At 48.0% G+C, this 22,536-nt stretch overlaps 1 protein-coding gene across 5 annotated transcripts in view; it reads left to right on the forward strand.

Annotated features, from left to right (window-relative positions):
• Nucleotides 1-22,536, forward strand: part of ADAR (adenosine deaminase RNA specific) — a 47,310-nt gene that overhangs the window by 11,590 nt on the left and 13,184 nt on the right. For 3 of the 5 annotated variants that reach the window (XM_080647404.1, XM_080647401.1, XM_080647402.1), the window contains exons 1-6: nt 8,445-8,584; nt 14,600-16,023; nt 18,101-18,284; nt 19,124-19,272; nt 19,811-19,955; nt 20,083-20,273. In XM_080647404.1, coding sequence (XP_080503530.1) covers nt 8,570-8,584; nt 14,600-16,023; nt 18,101-18,284; nt 19,124-19,272; nt 19,811-19,955; nt 20,083-20,273 — 2,108 coding nt within the window. In that variant the 5' untranslated portion in view covers nt 8,445-8,569. Of the gene's footprint in view, nt 1-8,394; nt 8,585-14,599; nt 16,024-18,100; nt 18,285-19,123; nt 19,273-19,810; nt 19,956-20,082; nt 20,274-22,536 lie in introns of those variants that run through there. The other 2 variants (XM_080647403.1, XM_080647405.1) reach the window with 2 other exon arrangements.

A 22,536-nucleotide genomic window follows, 5' to 3' on the forward strand; every position in this document is an offset into this window, starting at 1 on the left:
GAGGGGGCCAGGTGGGTTCCTAGAGTGCAAGATTCGATTGTGAAAGCAGCCATGGAACCGCCAGCCAGCACTGAGAAATTGCATTTCTTTAATTGCTGATTTTATTAATGAAAATGTAATAGTATCACATTTTCGTGTCCTTAATTATTAGTGTAATTGGACATCTCACCAAATGTTTGATGGGCATTTGTGCTTCCTTTTTTGTGGATTGCCTTTTGCTGACTGCACTTTTAGTGGAGGAGCTCAGTGCCATGGCCAAGAGCACCCACTTTGGAGTCAAAGCTCCGACTGTTACCTTGAACAACCTCTACAGCTTTGTTCTGCCTTAGTTTCCTGCTCTGTAATAGGGGGACAGTAATCGTGTGTATCTTTCATAAGATGGCCCTGAGCATTAAAAGTTAAACTATAGTGCTGACCCATAGAGCTGTGTATGTGCTATCTTGTCTAAGTATGTGGGCTTTATACATTATATACGTACTAGAGGTCCGATGCACAAAATTCGTGTAAGCCTTTCTTCTCCCAGCTGCTGGCACTGGCTTCCCTCTGGCACCTGGGACCCCAGCTTCACTTGCAGCCCTGGCTTCTGGACATCCAGTCTAATTAGCATATTACGCTTTTATTATTATAGACTAACTATGTCCTGTATATGTGTTTTAACTGTGATTCAATGTCCATTTTCACTTTTTATTAATATTTTTTAACTTTTTACTATGAACATATTCAAACTCTACATCACTTTTTTGAAGTACAGAATTAAAATTTTTTTTTTTTAGTTTATTGATTTGAGAGAGAGAAAAAAAATCATTTTGTTGTTTCACTTATCTATGCATTCATTGGTTGCTTCTTGTATGGGCCCTGCCCGGGAATGGAACCTGCAACCTTGGTGTATTGGGATGATGCCCTAACCAACTGAGCTATCTGGCCATTAACTGCAGCGAACAGATGTCAGTTTTCTCTTTTGTGATGTCTTCCATTGCTGTGAAACAGATCAAGTCATACACACTGACTGTGTTTATTAGTGTTTTTATTTAAAATACTTTACAAATAATCCTTTAATCCATTTATAATTTATATTGGTTTATTAATATAAGGCAAGGCTCTAAATAGATTTTATCCCAAAAAGCCAACCAATTAGCTCTCTGTATTGACTGACTTTTCTTTCCCTCCCTACTGTGTTTTTTCCCTATGTACCAGGCATTAAATCCGTACACGTGTACACACACACACACACACACACACACACACGTCTATTTTGGGGAATTGTTGCTGCTCCGTTAGTCTGTAGCTCCATTCCTGTGTTATGCCAGTACTGCCTTGACTTAATCAGTATAGCTGTCCTCTTTTTAACAAAATATTTTGGCCATTCTTGCCAGTTTGTTTTTGCACTCAAACTTTAGATTAATCATTTTTGTTAGCTGTCCACTCCTTACTTCCCTTACCCTTATTACAGTTTGCAGTAAACTGTTATTTAATTTGGCACTAATTGGCTTTATAAACTATTTGGCTATCACATTTGGGGCTGGTCTGTCCTATTTAAGGCATTATTTCTCAGCAGTTTCATACTTTTCCTATAGGCTCTTCACATTTCTTAAGATGTACATAGATGTTTCTCTTTCTTAAAATGTTTTATTTGCTATTAAGAATATAGTATTTTTCATATAAGGAATTTGTTTTTGTTTTGTATATTTCTCTTATATCCAGCCATATTCCTTGATTGATGTTGGTTTTAAGAGTTTTTTAGGTAATCTTGTATTGATTAGGGTTATGATCTGCAAATAATCTGGATTTTCCCCCTTTTTTAATAGTTTATCTTTTGTTTTGTGTTACAGATATGCAAGACTTTCCAAAACAATGTTAAATGCCATATTTCTCTAAGACCATTGAGCATGAGAACATGCTATCAATTTAATAATAGCTTTTGGGGACTAATATGTGAAATGTATGATTTCACATCCCAATGTCATAAATGTTTGGAGAACATCTCAGAATTAAGGAAATAATATAATAGTGGTAATGGTGAATAGTGGTAAGTGTGAATGCCTAACTATTCCATTTTAAATATGGCATTAGCTATTGGTTTATGTTAGTCTGTTGTATTTAAGAATATCCCTTTTTTTCAAATAAAAACTCTAATTTTGCTGGCCAGTGGTGAGAAGGCCGTACTATTTGACTTAACTGAAAAGTGGAAATTGTAGCTGCGCTTGTGTCATCTAGGACAACTGGTCTGTTTCAGCCCTTTCCCTTTGAAAGCCTCAAATGCAGGCCTGCCTGGCTGCAGAGCACGGCCTGTGCTAACCTAGCCCTGCCTTCAGAGCTCCCTGGTCGCACTGCCTGTCAAGGATGGTGTATTAGTTTCATACAGCGGCAGTGACAAAATTGGTGGCTTAAAACAACAGAAATTTTTCCGTCACGTTCTGGAGGCCAGAAGTCAGTATCACTGGGCCGAAACTGAGGTGTCGTCACAGGGTTGCGCTCCTTCCAGAGGCTCTGTCTAGGGAAGATCCATTCCTTGCCTCTTCCAGCTTCTGGTGCTGCCTGCATTACTTGGCTTGTGGCCACATCACTCCAGTCTTCAAGGGCAGCATCTTCAGATCTCTCCCTGCACTGTCTTCACACGCCTTCTCCTCTATGTGTGTAGATGCAAGTTTTTGTGAACTTGTCAATGCTGAAGGCAGTGCTTTTAATGATATGTGCTAGGCTCTGGCCAGTGTTCTGAGTGGTTAGAGCGCTGACCCGAGCACCAAAGGGTTGCAGGTTCCATCCCCGGCCCCCCTTGGGGCACATGCAGGAGGCAACCAGTGGATGTGTCTCTCTCACATCAATGTTTCTCTCTCCCTCCTTCCTCCCTCCCTCCCTCCCTCTCTCTCTCTCTCTTTCTCTCCTCCTCCTCCCTCCCTCCCTCCCTCCCTCTCTCTCTCTCTCTCTTTCTCTCCTCCTCCTCCCTCCCTCCCTCCCTCCCTCCCTCTCTCTCTCTCTCTCTTTCTCTCCTCCTCCTCCCTCCCTCCCACTCTCTAAAAATATCAATGGAAAAAAAATGTCCTTGGGTGAGGATTAACCAAAAAAAGACTGATGTTAGGAATAGCAAAGCCTTGTTCATTCCCTTTGGAAAGAAGACTGTAGACACCTGGAAATGGCTCTAGGTCAGTTCCCAGAGAATCAGTTCTACAAGAGCCCCTCAACCTCACCCCTTCTTCTGTCCCCTAGTCTCCACTTCCGTGTCCAGCTCTACAGCAATAGGAGACGGGCAGCGTACGTTTCCTCTAATACTATTATGACGGCAGAATTGAAAAAAGGAAGGCGAGCCTGGCTGGTATGGCTCAGCAGTTGAACCAGAAGGTCCCTGGTTCCATTCCCCGATTCCCGATCAGGTCTTATGCCTAGGTTTTAGGCTCGATCCCCGTTGGGGGCCGTGCAGGAGGCAGCCAATTGATGATGTTTCTCTCTCATTGATGTTTCTGTCTATCCTCTTCCTTCCTCTCTCTCTCAAAATCAATAAAGGGGAAAAAATTTTTTAATCCTAAAATGCCTTTTTTTTTTTTTTTAAGGAAGACAAAGACAAGAGCTGTGAGAAAAAATTAATTCAGCATATTGGTTGCTTAGTAAATTGGTTATTTAGAGAATTGGCCATTTGGCAAATTGGCTTTCTGCAGTTAGCTGTTGGTAAAATCAGCCTGTTTCCCTAGAAAGCACTGCAGAACTCGGGCAGCAGCTGTCTGCAGGCCTGCCTGCAACAGGACTGTTCGCGGGACACTGCTTCCTGCAAGCATGGACAGGGGAGCATTGCCCTTGCAGGAAGGTGGGACTCAGCCCAGCCACTCACAGGCTGGGTCAGAGAGAAGAGGGAGAGAAGGCAAAAGTGAGTGGGAGGCCCCCCTTTGGACCCTGACTCAGCAGAATCCAAATGTGGGCCTGTAGCAGAACCTCTCTGTGCTGGTCAGAGCCAAACTAGAGGGCAGTCAGGTGGTATATGCCAGACCAACCTAGCATAGGAGGGCAGGTGAAGGGTGTCAGGGCTTAATGCATAAAATCATAAGTTGCAGGGTCATCTTGTGGGGTTATTATGAGGCTAAGTGTACATGAATTGTTTAAACTTACATGTAAAATATTCAGCAGAGGCCTTTTAGCCATTGTTAGTAGTATTGTTTTGACACTATTACTAATATGATAGCCTTAATATATGATAACTAGAGGCCCAACACACGAAATTCGTGCAAGAGTAGGCCTTCCTTCCCCCGGCTGCCGGCACCGGCTTCCCTCTGGCCGCCGGCAGGCACCCGGGACCCAGGCTTCCCTCGCAGCCCCGGCTTTGTCCAGAAGGTCGTCTGGTCTAATTAGCATATTACGCTTTTATTATTATAGATACCTACTATCACAATGCCTGGTGCCTATAGGTAATTATAAAATACCACTTTCCTTTTTTCATTTACCAGATAACTTGGGGTACAGGCACTTACCCACTTTTGGAGACCTGTTTCTTCTGGGGATACCTGAGGCATCTCTTGTTTCTTGTAACTTCAAAAGCCAGTCTAAGAAAACGCCGGTCTAATCATTAACATCAATAGAGTATATATATCAGCATAAATACAGCTGTGGAGCCCTACTCAGCCAATTAGGCAACTCACTGGTCTGTCTGCAGAAAGCCTCACAGTTTATCAAAGCAGATGGGTTACTGTGGGAGGCCCTGAGATTTTGAAATTATGTTGATGTAGCGGTAACTGTTGCAGTAGAATAAAACCCAATGATAAAGAAGCGAAAAGAAACAACAAAAAAGGAAGCCATTAAATTTGTCCTCGCAACTCTACAAATTGCTTATTATGTATTTCCTAGGACTCAAGGTAAGAACATGAGTTTATTTATGTGCATGTCCTTTCTAAAATAATGGCCTAGTAAATAAAAATAACAGTTACTTATTACTTTCTTTGATAATATGTTGCAAGTTTAGTAGCTCGCATTCACAGGCAATACATTTCTGTTGCAGGATCACTGTACGAGCAAATGTTGAAGGAGTTTGCAGACATCTGCGTCACCATAGGGAGATAGCTGATCCAATTGGATGTAGCCCATATGTGCAGTAGTCTGGTTATAGGAAATTGTAGACTGAAAAGACTTGTAGAGCCTCATCCCTGCACACAGTGCGATTAAACAGAAGAGCCACAACAAGCCAGACCAACAGTTATTTATAGTGAAGAAGCAAGAATAGCAGGAATTGGAAACTAAAACCAGCTCAGTAGCCAGATGAAAACGTCCTTCTCCATAACGGGGGAGTCCAGGGCCCTGAAGGCTCGCTCATATGGAGCCAGAGCGCAGTGCTATGGGAAAGCCTTGCTTGCCAGGGAGGGGCTTTTTATGCACACCTCATTTTAGATGGGAATGCTCAGCCATTTGGGTGGTTGTTAGTAAATAGCCCTGGGTTCCTTCATAGCGGGGCGGCAGGCACTCACCCCCTGGGAGGTGAGCACCCGCATCAGGAGAGGAGCCCAGCGTGCACCTGGTGCCGCTATGCACCGGGAGCACAGGAAGGGAAGGCCCTGATGAACTAACAGGGAAGGAGTAGGGCCATTTTGACTGCTTGTCTGTATTTTCTGAAATTTTCTCTAATCATTTTGTTATTTGTGGTGTAAAGAGCTTCATCCGATGCATCAAGTCCCTACAGTAGAATAGCACAAAGGTTTATGTCACTACCTCCCAACCCTGTGGGAGCTGGAACAATTACTGGGGCGGGCAGGGGGAGGGGTGGCTGAAATGTTTATGAATAAGACTGTCCACAGTTACTTGAGCTGCTAAGATTAAATGACAAGAGTAGTTGTTCTTTCAAGGAACAATCTGACCCTCTGCTTAGGAAACAAATTTTCCATCTGCTTAAAAGGGATGGGGCAGCAGCAGTGCGCTTTCCCCTGCACAACGGCAGTGATTAAGACTTTTCTGGAACATTCTTGTAGGAGGATTAAGGGCTGTGGAATTGTTTAGCCCGGAGGCAAGGAAGGAGAGGTAAGACATAACTCATTTGACTTAAATGGAAAATAGAATGTGGGAACAGAGGCTGGAATGGTTGTAGTGAGGGTTTGTTCTTGTTTTTCGTCTTACAAAATTGTGACGTACAGCTTAGAGCATAAGTGTATATCTTAATGAACTATTGGAAAGCAACCATAGATGGAATCACCACCCTAGTCAAGAGCTAAAACATTACCAGCACCCAGTACATTCCTTCCCAGTCAAACCCCCGCCCCTTCCTCCCTCCAGGTAACCACCATCCTGTCTTTTATGCAGTGCAGACTGTAGTTTAGTTTTGCCTGGTTTGGGACTTTTATGTAAATGGAACCATATAATATGTCTATAGTTTCTCTCCATATCATGTTTAGATGATTACTCATTTTGTTGCATGTGGTTCTGGTTCTTCCTTTTTTGTTGCTATATAATACTAGGGGCCCAGTGCACAAATTCATGCACCTTGACAGGAACTGTGGGCCACAAGGCTGCGGTGGGCACAGGGGTGGGTCTCGGCCCATCCTCCACACCCCCACTGCAGCCCCCAGTCTCCTGTCTGTCAGCAGCCCCGTTCCTGCTGCCCCGCTCCCACACACTAATGGCGCCAGCCCCAGTCACACCCGCTGCTGGTGCCGGCCCCAATCGCTCCATGCCATCAGCGGGTGCGAGCAGCGGCTGCTGCCCCAACCAATCACTCCTCAAGAGTGGCGGGGGGTGGGGGGGTGGGGGGGAGGTAAAGAAGCCCTCAGGGACGATCAGGGCTGGCAGCTGGCAGTGGGTGCAACCGATGGCTCTGGTGCTGGCTGTGGGTGCGAGCAGGGAGGTGGAGAAGCCCTGAGGGATGATTGGGGCCAGCAGCCACCACTCACACTCGCTGATGGCACCGAGCAATCAGAGCCAGCACCGGGCATCGGCAGCAGGTGCGAGCAGTGGCTCCTGCGCTGGGTGAAAACACAGTGCGTGGGAGCAAAGAATTTGCAGAAACCACCAGAGGCTCACCCGATGACAGCCACCGGCACCCCGCCTTGGTCTGGTGCCTCCGCTCACCTGCTCCACCATCCCGCTGCAGCCAACGCCCACCATGTTCCGCGCATGCCCCTTGGTGGTCAGCACACGTCATAGAGATCAGTTGTTCGGTTTTTCCGCTGTTCGGTCTATTTGCATATTAGCCTTTTATTGTGTAGGATTCCATCATAGACATTTGCCACCATTTATGCATTTTATTTTTGATAGACATTTCAGTTGTTGTTAGTGGTGAAATGATACCAGAATGTTACCAGACCTCCATACTTGAGTTCAGCAAAGAAAGAATTCAGAACTAAGAAACTCCAATTATAAGAGGAAGTTTATTTAGAAAGTCACATGCCGGGGATATGGGGATGTAACACATACTCCCTGCCCAGAGAAGACTATACAGCTCTAAAGGCAGATATATAGCCCGGCCAGCGTGACTCAGTGGTTGAGACTCAACTTATGAACCAGGAGGTCACAGTTCAATTCCCGGTGTGGGCTCCATCCCTAGGAGGGAGCATGGAGGAGACAGCCGATCAATGATTCTCTCTCATCCTTAATGTTTCTTTCTCTTCCTCTCCCTTCCTCTCTGAAATCAATAAAAATTATATTTTTTTTAAAAAGAGGACAGTGGAGAAGGACATCTGGTGATAATGCTGTAAAAGGACTGCCTTGTTAATCTCAAAAGTAGTGGGGATAAAATTAAACAGAAAAAGAAATTTTTCACATGTGAGGGTTTGCTGAGCACTAGAATTGAGCTATAGAATCTTGAACAAAAGAGAGCAGGTGCATAAGTATGACCATTAAATCAGCTGAATTATTCCTCTAGATAGCACAGTGCTCTTTTAGAAAGTCATAGCGGAGCCCGAGTGTGACCATGAGTTTTCCACGGTCAGACCTGGAAGGCCTGGGTTTCCACATCTGTAACTTGGGAATCATGCCTGCCCCGCAGAGCTGTTGTGAAGATTAAAGGGATATGCATGGAGAGGGCTTCCCTTCTGAACCACACCCTTCTTAGCCCGCAGGACACAGTCTATAGCAGCTTTCTCCTGTTGGTGTCAGTTTATAATACTCAAGGAGTAGGAGTAAGGTGTGCACCGCAGGGATGTCAGCCATTTGAACTTGGCCCCGCTTCTTTCCTGGTGCCTTTGTTTTCCTTTGCTTTATCCCTTGGAGTCCTGAGAGGGCGGTGAGGGGCATCATGAGCTCGGTATTGACTGCTGTTCTCCTAAAGAGAGAGCACCCTGCCCAGTTCTGCGAGGAGGCATTAGGCTGTGATCCCCGCGAAACCAGCAGCTCCAGGCCGCGCTGCCCAAGCCCCGCCCCTCGAGCTGTCCAAGCCCCGCCCCTCGACCAAACTTTCCAAAGGGGCTGTCCTTCCGGGGAAACGAAAGTGAAATTGAACCGGAGCCATTTCGCAGCCCAGCTCACCCTCCCTGCCCAGGAGCGCTTACGGTCCGGCTACCCGGACGCCCCCCGCGCCTGCGAAGCCTCGAGCAGAAGCCTGACCCCTGGAAACCCACGGCCACCCGGGGGGAGGGTCGCGCTGCCTAGACATGCCTCGGGGGGCGCCATGGACCTGAGGCAGGTAAGGGCGGGCCCCGAGTTCACCGCGGGCCCACCGCGCACACGCGTTTCAGTCGGTGACTTGTGTGCGCGCTGTGTGTGTGAGTGTGAGAGAGTGTGCGCGCTCGTGTGTGTGTGTGTGTGTGTGTGTGTGTGTATGCGTGTGTGTGTTGTGTGTTTTCTCACCGAGCAGAATGGCTGTGTCGTCCTTTCTGTCGTGGTAACCGCCGCGTGTGGAGCAGCAGGAGGAAGAGGGCTTGTGGGCTGAGAGCAAGGCCGGAGCCCAGGTCAAGGCAAAGCCGCCCCCGCTTTCCGCTAGGACCTCGGATGCTCGCCCGCACCCCTCCTGGAGCCCCACTTGGACCACATGCTTTGTTTTGGCATCCTCTGCACCTCCTGAAGGCGTTTGGGAAATGAAAACCCACCCTTAACCTGTAGGAGGAAGTTTATAGCAGCTTTATTCATTGTCGCTAAAAACTGGAAAACCCAAAAGTCCTTAAACAGGTGGTGACACACACAGTGGGATGCATCCACGTAATGGACTGCTGCTTGGCCAAAAACAAGGAAGGGCTGATACATGCAACAGATAGGTGAATCGCAAACGCATCATGCTAAGCAAAGACTGCATATATACTGTATGCGTCCCTTTCGCTTTATTCTGAGGGAAAAAAAAAACCACAAAGATAAAAGGACAGCCATAGCAGTTTGACTCAGTGGATAGAGCATTGACCCTTGACGGAATCAAACCCGGGACCCTTCCGTCCGAGGGCTGACGCTCTACCCATTGAGCCATACCGGCCAGGGCTTAATGCCTTTATTGATTTCAGGGAGAGGGGTAGAGAGATAGAAACATCAATGAGAGAGAAACATTGATCCGGCTGCCTTCTACGGGCCCCCAACCGGGGATTGATCCCACAACCCCGGCATGTGCCCCGGCTAGGAATCCAACCAGTGACCTCTTGTTTCATGGGTCAGTGCTCAACCACTAAGCAACACCAGCCAGGCTTTATTCTTGTATTATTTATTTGTATTGCAACTGCAAACCTACTTTCGCCCACCTTGTGTATATACATACATACGTGTATATGCATTTTATATATATCTTAAAAGTGGAGGTAAATTTATACAGTAAAACTTACCCTTTTTAGTGTATAATTCTGAGTTTTGACTAAAGTCGAAACACATATGGCCTTATAACTATAACCATGATCATACATATATATACACACAAACCCAAACATGTATATACATATATATCTTCCTTTTTTATATTTTCTTTAAAAGAATAGGCACTTAAGGAAAAGCAGTTTTTCGCACATATCAATATATTTCTTTATGGAGCCCATGTAGTAAAAGTGGGGGCTCATCTCTTGATCCTAAATATATGAGACTAGATCAGTGGTTCTCAACCTTTCTAATGCCGCGACCCTTTAATACAGTTCCTCATGTTGTGGTGACCCCCAACCATAAAACTATTTTCGTTGCCACTTCGTAACTGTAATTTTGCTATTGTTAATGAATCGTAATGTAAATGTCTGTGTTTTCCGATGGTCTTAGGCTCTACAGCAGCGGTTCTCAACCTGTGGGTGGCAACAGGGTTCTCTGTGTAAATACCAGATATTTACATTACGATTCATTAACAGTAGCAAAATTACAGTTACGAAGTAGCAACAAAAATAATTTTATGGTTGGGGTTCACCACAACATGAGGAACTGTATTAAAGGGTCGCGGCATTAGAAAGGTTGAGAACTGCCCTGACCAGTTTGGCTCAGTGGATAGAGCGTCGGCCTGCGGACTGAAAGGTCCCAGGTTCGATTCCGGTCAAGGGCATGTACCTTGGTTGTGGGCACATCCCCAGTGGGGCATGTGCAGGAGGCAGCTGAAGGATGTTTCTCATCAATGTTTCTAGCTCTCTCTCCCTCTCCCTTCCTCTCTGTAAAAAATCAATAAAATATTTTAAAAGGTTGAGAACCACTGGACTAGATTGAAGTGAAATTTTATAGGGCAGTGAATGTTAAATGGCTTGTTACATGGTTTTCATAATACACAGACCACAGTGGGTGAGTGGCAATGAGGGATTTAAGAATGGCTGACCTGAGGTGGTTTCCCACTTTCTTGCTCTCACTCCCATTCAGTGGTTCTGCAAATGCCTGTTCTCAAGTGGTAGTTTGGCGTGGCTTGTCTTTCAGGGAACTTGTGGAGGGCGAGCAAGAAAAAATAATCTCCCTCTAATCTTTCCCTAAAATAGCAGTTGTTAACAAATTTATGTATCCTTTTTTCTGTACTCATTCTAGCGTGTGCACACACACCCACACACATATTCATGGGTGTTTCTTGTGTTTACAAAACGGGGCATTCTAGCATGCATGTTCTCTGCAGCTTGCTTTTTTTGTTGGTTAATTTAACATTCTATCATGCCTAAATTTCCTCCAGGTGAATACAAATAGATCACAACACTTTTTTTTTTTTTTAATTGTGAGTACTCTTCCATAGCATGAACGTGTCATAATTTACTCTCCTCTTCTTATGTAGATGGACATTAAAAGGTTTTGCAGACTTTGGCCAAGTAGAAGCATTTTAGATCTAGAAAACATTTGGCCAGGAACTGACTTGAGCCATTTTGAGACAGTTTTTTTACCAAGGTCAGTCAAAGAACCAAACAGGGAAGTGCTGAAATGCCCATAATTCAGCTTTTGTGAGCCAGACTCCCGCTCTATACACGCACACCTGGGCCCTAGCAGTGTGCTGGGGAAAGGAGTGTGTGCAGCAAGAAAAGAAGGGACGGTGTGTCTGGGGATGTCTTGTTCATGGTCATTAATTCCACAAAGGTTTCGGGATCAGCTTTGTGCCAGGAGCTCTCTTAGGTGCTGGGGATGCAGAGATAACGGACACATAGTCCTTGTCCCCAGGAGCTTCCTGTGGAGTCGACTGCAGACCCCCATCAGTACTACATGGGAATATTGGGAGGGGAGAGTTGAGCATAATTTCTAGAATACCTAATATTGTTAATCGCCTTTCAGATATACTACAATCTATGTGCGCCATTTAAAAAACCGATAGCTCTGATAAAAGCTAAAGTGAGCAGTGTAACAGGTGCCAAGGAGGAGTTCAAAGTCTGGAAGCTGAGGGAGGTGGAAGTCGGAAGAAGTCTCCTGGAGAGCAGCATTTAAGGAGATCTGTAAGGACAGTTTGGACTTGTAATAGGTGGCAACAGAGGGAGAAGCAGGCCCATTGGATTAGGATGTAGAGGCATGGGAAGATTAGAGGCTCTTGTCTTACATAGCCCAGGTGAGAGGTACCGAGGGGCTGGAACTGTAAATGACACATTTAAGGGAAAATGCGGAGGTGGCAGACAAGGTAAGATTTGGCAACTACCTGATTTTCAGATGGAGGAAGGCAGACAGGCAGCAAAGATGACTCAGGTTTTTTCACCTTAGTAACCAAGAGCAGAAGGTGCCATTATCAGTAATAAGAACAGCAGGAGAGGGGGCTGGCTTGAGGGGAAAGGTGAATTTGGTTGGAATATGCGGCACTTGGGGTAATGGTAGGATATCTTAGTGAACAGATTATCTAGTGTTTGGAAATTCAAGTTTTAACCTTCAGGACAAGGTGGTGGCTGGAGAGAATAGATTTGACAGTTTCTGAAGAGGCTAGTTTAGGTTGAGGGAGTGGATGAAATCAACCTGGGAAGGAAGAAGAGGCCCTTAAAACCTTGGAGACTAATACGTAAGGGTGGAAGAAAGGGATAGGGGCAGACATAAGGGAAAAAAGGCGAGAGGAGACCTTTGGTGCTGTCACCAAACCGTGGGAGGAGGGTTCATAAAGAGTGCTCAGTCCACAGTGAACCAGTGTTGAACTGAACTGACCACCAAACAGCAGTGAAAACCTAACGACGTTTAAGAGAAGGAATTTATGGCCCCATTAGCAAGAGCCACCGTCCTTCTCCAGGACCACGTGGAGCCTTTGGAACAGGAAAAGGGGACAGCGGGCTTCGGGTGGAGAAGGAATCGGGCCGTGGCATCCAGGCTGAATGAGGAGGTGTGTGACACCAGGACGGGATGAGTGGGCCTGGCTGACCTGCAGCCGCCGTGGGGTCACATAAGCAAGGAGAGGAAGCTGTACAAACGGGAGTTCCCATCAGTAAAGAGCAGGGTCAGCAAGGGCAGCCTGTTTTGTAAGTGAAGTTTGTTCCCGAACTCAAGGGGTGTCACAGAGGTGGTTGTCACAGGGTGTTGCCTTGCAGCCAGTGAAGGGGCCAGGTTCCTATCCAGGCTCTGCCTCCCCAAAGAAAGGCTTAGCCACACTGTTTGGTCAGTTCCATGTTAATTTTCCTTTGCCGCTGGTCTTCAGGTCTCAGTTACAGCTGCAGAATGCTACGCTGCATTTTAACATCCAGCAGGAAATAACATTTAGAGCTTCCTAGACCCTGAGACCCTTGTCCTAACAGTTTTCAAGTTGTGTGCGGCTGGTTTGTGCTACAAATGATTGTCTGACCCTTTCCAGAAAAAGGTTTGCTGACCCCTGGAAGAGAGTCTCAGGGTTTGAGGTTTGGTGGTGGCCCCGCTAGAGTAACAGTGAGACTGAGTGAGAAGCTAGATGAGAGGTGGTCATTGGGGAACTCCACAGCCAGGAGACCGTGAGGGGGCTTGGCAAGGGTGCTAAACCCCTCATTGCAACAGAGGATGTGGTTATTGAAAAAGGGTCCAGCCTGCAGGTCCTGGCCCTTCAGGAGAATCAGACAAGGGGATGAGCATGAGGAAGCATTGATCCCAGCTGTTGCCCCCTCAACCTCACACCCTCTCTCTCCCTCTCCCCCCCCCCCATACACACACACACACGTCTGCGAGCCCCAGAGGAAGGTACCAAAGTATTGTCTGACAGCCCCTCCCTGGATCTCCCACCTCCACCCCACCAGGGGGAGAGGATGAGCACTGGTGTGTGGTGGGGGGAGAGGTCACAAGTGCTGGGGGTTCTGGTAGATATGTGGCAGTTGGTGAGGACATGGTGTGGCTGTGCCCATGGAACTGGGTTCTGAAGGACACAGAAGGGAACCGTGGACACAGCTGTTGGGAGGGAGCTAAGGGAGTGTGGGGCCGAGGTCTCCAGGAATGGTCCTGCCAGCTCCACTCATCCAGGTGAGCGGGTGGTTTGGTTAGAAGCTAGTGTCCGGTGTCCCTCCCAAGACTGAGCACCACGCCAGGTATGAGCACACGTGTCTGTTTTCTCAGGAATCCTCCATCGGCCCCAAACCCAGATTCTGGCAGTGATGAGCCAGTGAACCTGTGTGCTCCTGCTGCCCTTGTGGGGGGGGGGGGGGGGGGCGGCGGTTCTCTGTCATCGCCTCACAGGACTGGCTTCCACTTACATCTTTTTTTGTTCTAATCACCCAAAGGGTAGATTTTAGACACAAGGGGTCTGTGCTGCAGTCCTCCCTGGTCCCCTGGCCCCTTTGCACTTTAGGTTATTGTTCTCTTTTTGTTTTATTAATATATTTTTGTTGATTTCAGAGAGGAAGGGAGAGGGAGAGAGAAACATCAGTGATGAGAGAGTCATTGATTGGCTGCCTCCTGCACGCCCCCTACTGGAGATCAAGCCCTCAACGCAGGCATGTGCTCTTGGTAGGAATCAAACCTAGGACCCTTCAGCCCACAGGCGGACGCTCTATCCACTGAGCCAAACCAGCTAGGGCTCTTTTTGTTTCTTTTGGAAAGAAAAGGTTTTTATTTTTAAAGGGTAAGTGTTTGCTGAGTGAAGATTCATTGTCAGCTCCCTAAAATTCTGCCAAAGGGAAAAGAATGAGTTAGGTTGCTGGAGCGGCCGTGCTGCTCCTGGGAGCTCTGTGTGCTCACTTCCTGCTCCTCTCTTACCTTTGGCCGGTCAACAGCAGTGCTTACGAGGTGGGCAAGCCATCCTAGCTGGGTCCCCAGCCACTAGAAATCAGGGCAGCACCCCCCTCCCCTCCACCCCGCAGGGGGAAGGGCCAGGCTCACCACTGCAGTCCTAACTCACTTCCTCTTTCACCTTCTTGTTCTGCAGGGGTGTTCTCTCGGCAGGTACTACCCCGGTCCATTTCAAGGCCATGAGCACAGCAAGCGCAGACACCAGCAGCCAGAGCCAAGATCTTACCCTCAGAGTTTCCAGCTTCAGCAAATAGAGTTTCTCAAGGGGCGGCTCCCAGAAGTACCCCTCATTGGAAAGCAGACACCACCGTCACCCTTCCTCCCTGAGCCCTGGCCAAGGTCTCCAGGACCACCTGCCAGAGGCTGGCAACAGGAGATCTGGGGTGTCCCACGGGGTGTGCCTCTCAGAAGCCAGGTACTCCACAGAGGATTCTGGCCTCCTTCCGCACGTGGCGGGGTTCTGCCATGGGGAGGTGTTGATAGGCTTTCCTCGCATTTCCAGGCGCTGAGCATCAGCCAGGATCAGGAACAAAGGGTCTTAGAGCTCTTGCAGGAGCGTGGCGAGGGGAAGGCCACCACAGCACATGACCTGGCTCGGAAGCTCCAGGCCCCAAAGAAGGAAATCAACCGCATCTTATACTGTCTGGCAAAGAGGGGTGCGCTGCGTAGGGAGGTGGGAACGCCCCCTTTGTGGAGAATTGCAGCTTCCGTTCAGGCTCTGAACCAGCACAGCCAAGTAGCGACAGCTGACGGTTGGAGCCAGGGAGCTCCAAACTCAGGCCCCAGTTGGGAACCCGCCGGCAGGAACCCCCCATCCGCCTTGGAAGAGCCCCCTGAGCCTTTAGACATGGCCGAGATCAAGGAAGACATCTGCAACCACCTGTTTGACGTGTTCAAGTCCTCCGCCCTGAATTTGGCTAAAAATATCGGCCTCTCGAAAGCCCGCGATGTCAATGCTGTACTGATTGACTTGGAAAGGCAGGGGGACGTGTACAGGGAAGGGACAACCCCTCCAATCTGGTACCTGACCGACAAGAAGCGAGAGAGGATACAAATGAAGAGAAATATGAACAGTGTTCCCGAAGCCACTCAGGCTGCTGTCCCAGAGACCAAAACAGACGAAGAGCTTCCCGCCTGTAACTCGCCCGCTCCAGATGCCTCAAACGAAGCCGCCACAGAAAACATGGAGAATGGGCAGGAGCCGGAGGTCAAGGCAGAAAGTAGTCCACAGGTCCCACCAGAACCAGTGAAACCGAAACCACCTGTTTGTGACAATGGCCCCTCAAAACCAGGGTATGTTGACTTTGAGAATGGCCAGTGGGCCACCGATGACATCCCAGATGACTTGAATAGTATCCACACAGCCCCAGGTGAGTTTCGCGCCATCATGGAGATGCCCTCCTTCTACAGTCATGGCTTGCCACGGTGTTCACCCTACAAGAAACTGACAGAGTGCCAGCTGAAGAACCCCATCAGCGGGCTGTTAGAATATGCTCAGTTCGCTAGTCAGACCTGTGAGTTCAACCTCATAGAGCAGAGTGGACCACCCCATGAACCTCGGTAAGAGACCCCAGGAACTCTGTGTACCTAGGGTTGGGTCAGGCGCTCTTGCTCCTGACAGTTGGCTGACTCATGAGCAGTGCTGTGTGGTGGCCCCCGACTTTTCCCTCTTCCTTTCTGCCCTCTGGCTAACGCAACTTTGTTGGCCCTTCTTCTAGATCAGGGCTGGGGAACCTTTTGTCTGCCAAAGGCATTTGGATATTTATAGCATCATTTGCTTAAAATAATTCACTTAATATAAATTATGTCGCTATGAAAAGAGCTCCTAGATTTACTGAATTTCGAGTCCCGCCTGTGGTTGCCTTGGCAGGGCCAGACCAAGTGATTTTGAGGGCCTTATAAGGCCCCTGGGCCAGACGTTCCCCACCCCTGCTCTAGATCTTAAGCAAGGAATGTAGACCTCAGACCAGCCAGAATCCTGGCTGAGCAAAGGGAAGGTTGACCCCATTGGCTAAAATGAAGCTTCTTGGGAAATGGTTAGCTTTCATGCATCAATGTCATGTCTGCCTCTTAAGGCCAGAGGTAATGGAGACGTGACTCCCTTGCCACCCCCTCTTCATGTGCCGTTCCCGCTTTCCCCATCTAAGTCCCAGGGAGGTCCAGGAGCAGGTGGGTGGGGGCAGGCTGCACACAAGAGCAAGGGCGGCCTGTGCTGCCAGCAGCAGTGGATTCGAACCGCCCCCGCCCCCTTTGCGCACGGAAAGGACGGTGTAGAGCGCACAAGGCTGCCTGCCAGCCGGGTGGGGTTCTGATTTCACACCCCTGTGCAATGGATGGGCTCGCACTTGCTGCTGCTCCTGAGCTGTGAATCAGAAGTGACCTCACTCAGACAGCTGGCTGGCTCCTGCAGGCTAGCGGGCAGATTGAGGAAGACAGGCCCAGAGGGAGCTGCTGAAGGGCTCGGCAGAGAGCTGAACCCACTGGCGCTGAGTGGCTGCACACCTGCTAGGGAGGACGGGAGAGCTAACCTAGGCTGTTTGCTAAGGGCAGGATTCCCAGCTTCACCGTTCTCCCTCCTGGTGCCCGTCTTAATGACTCGGCGATGGCATTGCAGGAGAGCTGTTAGGAAGAGGGCGTGTGTCTGTCCAAAGTGACAGGGCCTGGGCTGGCTTGTTAGTTTGGGGTAGAGACTGGGTGGCCGTCATGCTCTCTCGTCCTCCGTCCCTGTCCCCAGGGTTGGGGACAAGCAGTGGGTTCGGTGGCCAACCTTTCTTTGGACTCCAGCTATAAGAAACATGGATGCCATGTTCACATATTTCAGAAGACCCAGGAAATAAGAATTTGACATACTTTTTCTAAATGAAATCCCAGATTGAGCAAAGAGCTGAACAAATTTAAAAGCTTGAACAAAGGAAGTCTAAGCTCAGTCCAGAGGCCCAGAACAAGTGCTTTTTGGTTTTTACATTACAGGGAAATTCCTTTCATCCCAGGCTTCAAACAGAGCTTTAGAGTGACTTACACCGTAAGAGTGGTGTGTCCTGTGGGTAGGCTGGGGACAGAAACAGGCCCCGAGAAGTGACAGGTGTTCCAGTGCCTGTAGGTGTCTGGGGAGGGAGACTGCACTGTGAGAGCTTTCGCTTGCCTTAGACCTGCCCTTGTGGTGGCCAGTCTGCTGCAGCTGCTTTAGGAAGAAGACTTGGGTGCTAACAAGACTGTAATGGTGACTCTAGCTCAGTGGTCGGCAAACTGCGGCTCACAAGCCACATGCGGCTCGTGAGCCACGGTTTGCCGCTCTGTTGACTAATGAGTTTGCCAACCACTGCTCTAGCTCATCATTTTTATAGACTTTATCTCAAGTCATTGCTGAGAGATCGTGGGTGTCCCTGAACTAGTCTCCTGTCACCTGTGGCTATGTTTGCTCTAAAGAGCTATGGGGAGAGAGTCACTGGCTGCTTTGTTTCTGAAGAGTAGGGACAGGCTGATCCTCCAAAGGACAGGAGTCCCTGGCCTGCCCTCCATGTCTCCGCAAGTCAGAAAGCCCCTTAGAGTAGCAGGAATTGCAGGGTGAAGATCTCTTTGGAGCGGGCAGAAGGGAGGCCTAGACTAGTGTTCACACATCTAATCACTTTCCATCAAGATTTAAATTCCAAGTTGTCATCAGCGGCCGAGAGTTCCCCCCGGCTGAAGCTGGCAGCAAGAAAGTGGCCAAGCAGGATGCAGCCACGAAAGCCATGACCATTCTGCTGGAGGAGGCGAAAGCCAAGGACAGCGGAAGACCAGAGGAATCCTACTACTCTTCCCTCGAGAAAGACTCCGAGAAGGTAGGTGTCCGCCCTCTGCCAGGGTACCCGTTACCTTCCTGTGGGTGAAGAGCAGGCCTTTAACTGGCCTTCTAGAAGCAATCTCAGCCTAGCAACTGATGCTGTGTCTCAGAGTCAGCTGCCTGCTGTGCCCTCCACCACCCCCTCACCAGTGGTTGAAAGAGATATGACAGGTTACCAAGTCCAATCTCCTCTCGCAGATAGGACAGGAGACTCGCCAGGCCCCAGTGACTCAGTGGGTGAGCGTCGACCTATGAGGTCACAGTTCGATTCCCGGTCAGGGCACATGCCTGGGTTGTGGGCTTGATCCCCAGTAGGGAGCGTGCAGGAGGCAGCTGATAATGATTCTCTCTCATCATTGATGTTTCTCTCTCTCCCCCCCTCTGAAATCAATAAAAAAAAATTTTTTTTAAGAGACCCAGAACCTTTAACTCACCCTTTCCTGTGATGCTTAAAGAATCCCCACAGCCCTCTTCCCTTGGAAGCCAGCCCTTAGTGCAGCTGTGGGCAAACTACGGCCCGCGGGTCGGATCCGGCCCGTTCGGCTGTTCTATCCGGCCCGTGGAGCCAAAAGAGTGGAGGGTTCTCTTGCTCTCCCCTCCGCTCCTTTACTTTGAATTTATATTAGTTCACACAAACACTCCATCCATGCTTTTGTTCCGGCCCTCCGGTCCAGTTTAAGAACCCATTGTGGCCCTCGAGTCAAAAAGTTTGCCCACCCCTGCCTTAGTGTGTAGTTGACCAGAAGAATTCTCCCTCCCCGTTCCCTCTGCTGTGGTGGACTAGCCAGTGTTTTCTTACTGTTTGTGCTGTGTGTTTTTTTCTCTCGTTTCCTGCAGACTGCAGAGTCCCAGTCCACCACCCCTTCAGCAACTTCCTTCTTATCCGGGAAGAACCCCGTCAGTACATTGCTTGAGTGTGTGCACAAGTTGGGGAGCTCCTGCGAATTCCGCCTCCTATCCAGAGAAGGCCCTGCCCATGACCCCAAGTACATCTTTGTATCTTGTATCTCTGCCGAGGTTTTCTCAAAGAGAGAGAGAGATGCAGTTCTTCCTTGCCTCCTCCGCGATGGCAGATTATTTCACGGAGCAGTCACTCCCGCCTGTTTTCAGTGTGGGAGATGGGGGGCCGTGAGGGCATGGTTGCTGCTTGTGGAGCAGAGAATCTGGGACTGGGAATGGAAAGGGCGCAGCAGGGACCAAGCACTAGGGAGGTGCACGGCTTGGAGGGTTCCTGGTGGGACAAATCGGTACAAGACCTGGGCATACCCGACAAGCCCGCTCCGAGGCTCTGCAGACTTACCTGTTCAAGAGGAGCAGGTGGCGAAACAAGGCTGATGCTTAAATGTTGAGTAGGGGTCAGCCAGGCTCAGAGAGACAGGGGCAGGAGGAGGGAGAAAGGCACCAGCTCTTCAAGGCAGAAGTGACTGCCGCGAGGAAATTGCAAGTCCTGAAGGACGGCCGCCTTTCAAAGGCTAGGTAAAGCCCTTCCATCAAAACCATTTTAACCCTCGCATCTCCTGCCAGGTTCCAGTACTGTGTTGCAATGGGAAACCATACTTTCCCCACTGTGAGTGCCCCCAGCAAGAAAGCGGCAAAGCAGATGGCTGCCGAGGAAGCCATGAAGGCCCTGCACGAGGAGGCCACCAACTCGGCATCTTCTGATAACCAGGTGAGGTCATTTCCGACTCCAAAGACACTGGTCATGTTTAGCCGCAGGACGGCTTAGGATTGCCCAGGAGTCCCTCGGTTTCCTTAACTGTTTACGGTTCCTCTTTGTTTGGCTAATTCTCTTTCAGTCCGGAGGTACCAGCACAGAATCATTTGATAACTTGGAATCTATGATGCCCAACAAGGTTAGGAAGATCGGCGAGCTCGTCCGATACCTGAACACCAACCCGGTGGGCGGCCTGTTGGAGTACGCCCGCTCCCACGGCTTTGCTGCCGAGTTCAAGCTGGTTGACCAGTCCGGACCTCCTCACGAGCCCAAGTGAGTGTTCCTGGCCTGACTACAGCAGGTGTCACAGGTGGGGTCCGCCTGTAACCCAGGGGAGAAAGGATGTGCGTTAGCTGTGAACGAGCGCAGGGAGAGCGAGTTGAAGGAAACAAGTCCAGCCGTGTCTCTGTGACTCCCTGGAACGGGGTGGGGAGCATGCGGCCCACGGGCTGTACCATCAGGTCCGGCCCTGCCAAGGCAACCGTTACGAGTGGAACTGGAAATTTAATAAACCTAGGAGCTTTTTTCCTAGCAACGTAATGTTTAAGTTGATAATTTGGTGTGGCCCGCTGTTGTAAATACCCAGATGGCCCTTGGCAGAAAAAGGTTCCCCACCCCTGCCCAGACGATCAGCCATCCTGAGAGTATAGTCACTTTTCTAATGAGTATGAGCCTTTTAATTTTTTTTAATTTTAATTTTCAAGAAAATCACTCAAGCTGATTCAAAAAGTATGCAATGAAAGGTATTATTTCTAACTCAGACTTCTGGTTCACTCCCCATACACTATTACCAGCTGATTGAGTCCCTCTAGAAATTTCCATGCATATATTAGCATGTTTTTCTTTTTGTTTTAAAAATAAGTATATAACATATCTTCTGTGCCATGCCTTGACTCCTTTCCTTACCAGTGTATCTTAGAGATCATTACAAATCAGCATGTATAGATCTGTCAGACTCCTGCACAGCTTCGTAATATTTCACTGAATAGACGCTGTTATTAAACCAGAGATATGGAAGGTCTTTTCTAAAACAGATACCCATGTAGTTTACCTAATTTAAGAAAGAGAATGTTGCTATTGAAGCACCCACCCTTACATAATTTATTTAACCAACTTCCAATGACATTAGGTTGGTTTTGGTCTTACTATTAAAAACACTCCTGCAGTAACTGTCCTTCTACTGTATGTCTGCTTACATGTGCAGACACGTCTGCAGTACACATTTTCAGGAATTTCTGGGCAAACATGGGTCGTGTACTTTTTTTTAATTTTTTTTTAATTGGTAATAGACTATCCAAATTAAAATTATTTAAAAATAAAAAAATATATAAAGCTCATTCTCACCCATTCTCCCTTTGGCCCAGCTCTCACCTACACGCACGTACACCCACCCAACACTCCCACATGTAATGACTTTATTATGTATCCTTTCATAGTATCCTTATATAAATACAAGGAAGTATACATATTGATCTCCAGCTTGCTTTTTACGTATAACAGTATTACCTTGGAGAGTTTCCATGTTACTTTGTATTCTTTGTACATAGCTTCAAAATACAGTGTTCCAATGTTGCAGGTTTATCATGATTTCTTCAACCAGCCCTTATTGATGACTACCTGGATTGTTTCCAAACTTTTGCTATTATAAACAATGTTGCAATGAATAACATGTTTATGTACACACAAAATTTTGGCAAACTTTCCTCCAGTGAGAATTATACCAGTTTATGCTTACACTAACAATACAGGGTGGGCAAAAGTAGGTTTATAGCTGTGAGTACACAGAGTTTCTTCTTATATTATTATTTTATTAATTATTGTATTATTTCCAAACCTACTTTTGCCCCACCCCATATATAAAAATGGCTTTTCCCCTATACCATGACCGGTATGGCATTATCAACATTTTTATCTTTGCCATTCTAAAATGTGAAAAATGGCACGTCAGTGCATTGCAAAGATTATTCTACATTCAGATATTTATCATAATTTACCATATTAATAGATCAAAGGAGAAAAACCAATCGATGTATCTCTCACGTCGATGTTTTTCTCTCCCTCCTTTCCATTCTCTTTAAAAATCAATGGAAAAAAATATCCTTGGGTGGGGATTTAAAAAAAAAACAACCTAGTACTTTGACCAGCGTGCACCCCACTTTAGAACAGTCAACCTTGAGGGGGCCAGAAAAGGTCCTCTCCTGGGCACGATGCATTTAGGATATGTCATGGGGCTCCACCCTTTGTTAAAGCCACCTCAGAAAAAGAGAGGTGCGGGCTCCTCGTTCACACCCTTCACACTCAACGCCTCCTTCTTTAACCTCCTCCATCTGTGGCAGTTTTAGTCCATTTCCTCTTTCTCTTCTATAAAATTTTCCACGCAGTCCTTTCTAGGGCTTCAAATCAGTCATTCACTCAGAACCTGAGAACGCACTCTGAACTCAATCAAGGATATGAAGAGCGCCCCTGACTGGGCTGCAGACACTAAGCACAGCACAGGGCTTACTGGAGGTGAATGCACGGGACTGTGGCCCCTGGG

This window comes from Plecotus auritus (assembly GCF_963455305.1).
Source record: "Plecotus auritus genome assembly, chromosome: 12".
In the NCBI taxonomy this organism is placed as follows: Eukaryota; Metazoa; Chordata; class Mammalia; order Chiroptera; family Vespertilionidae; genus Plecotus; species Plecotus auritus.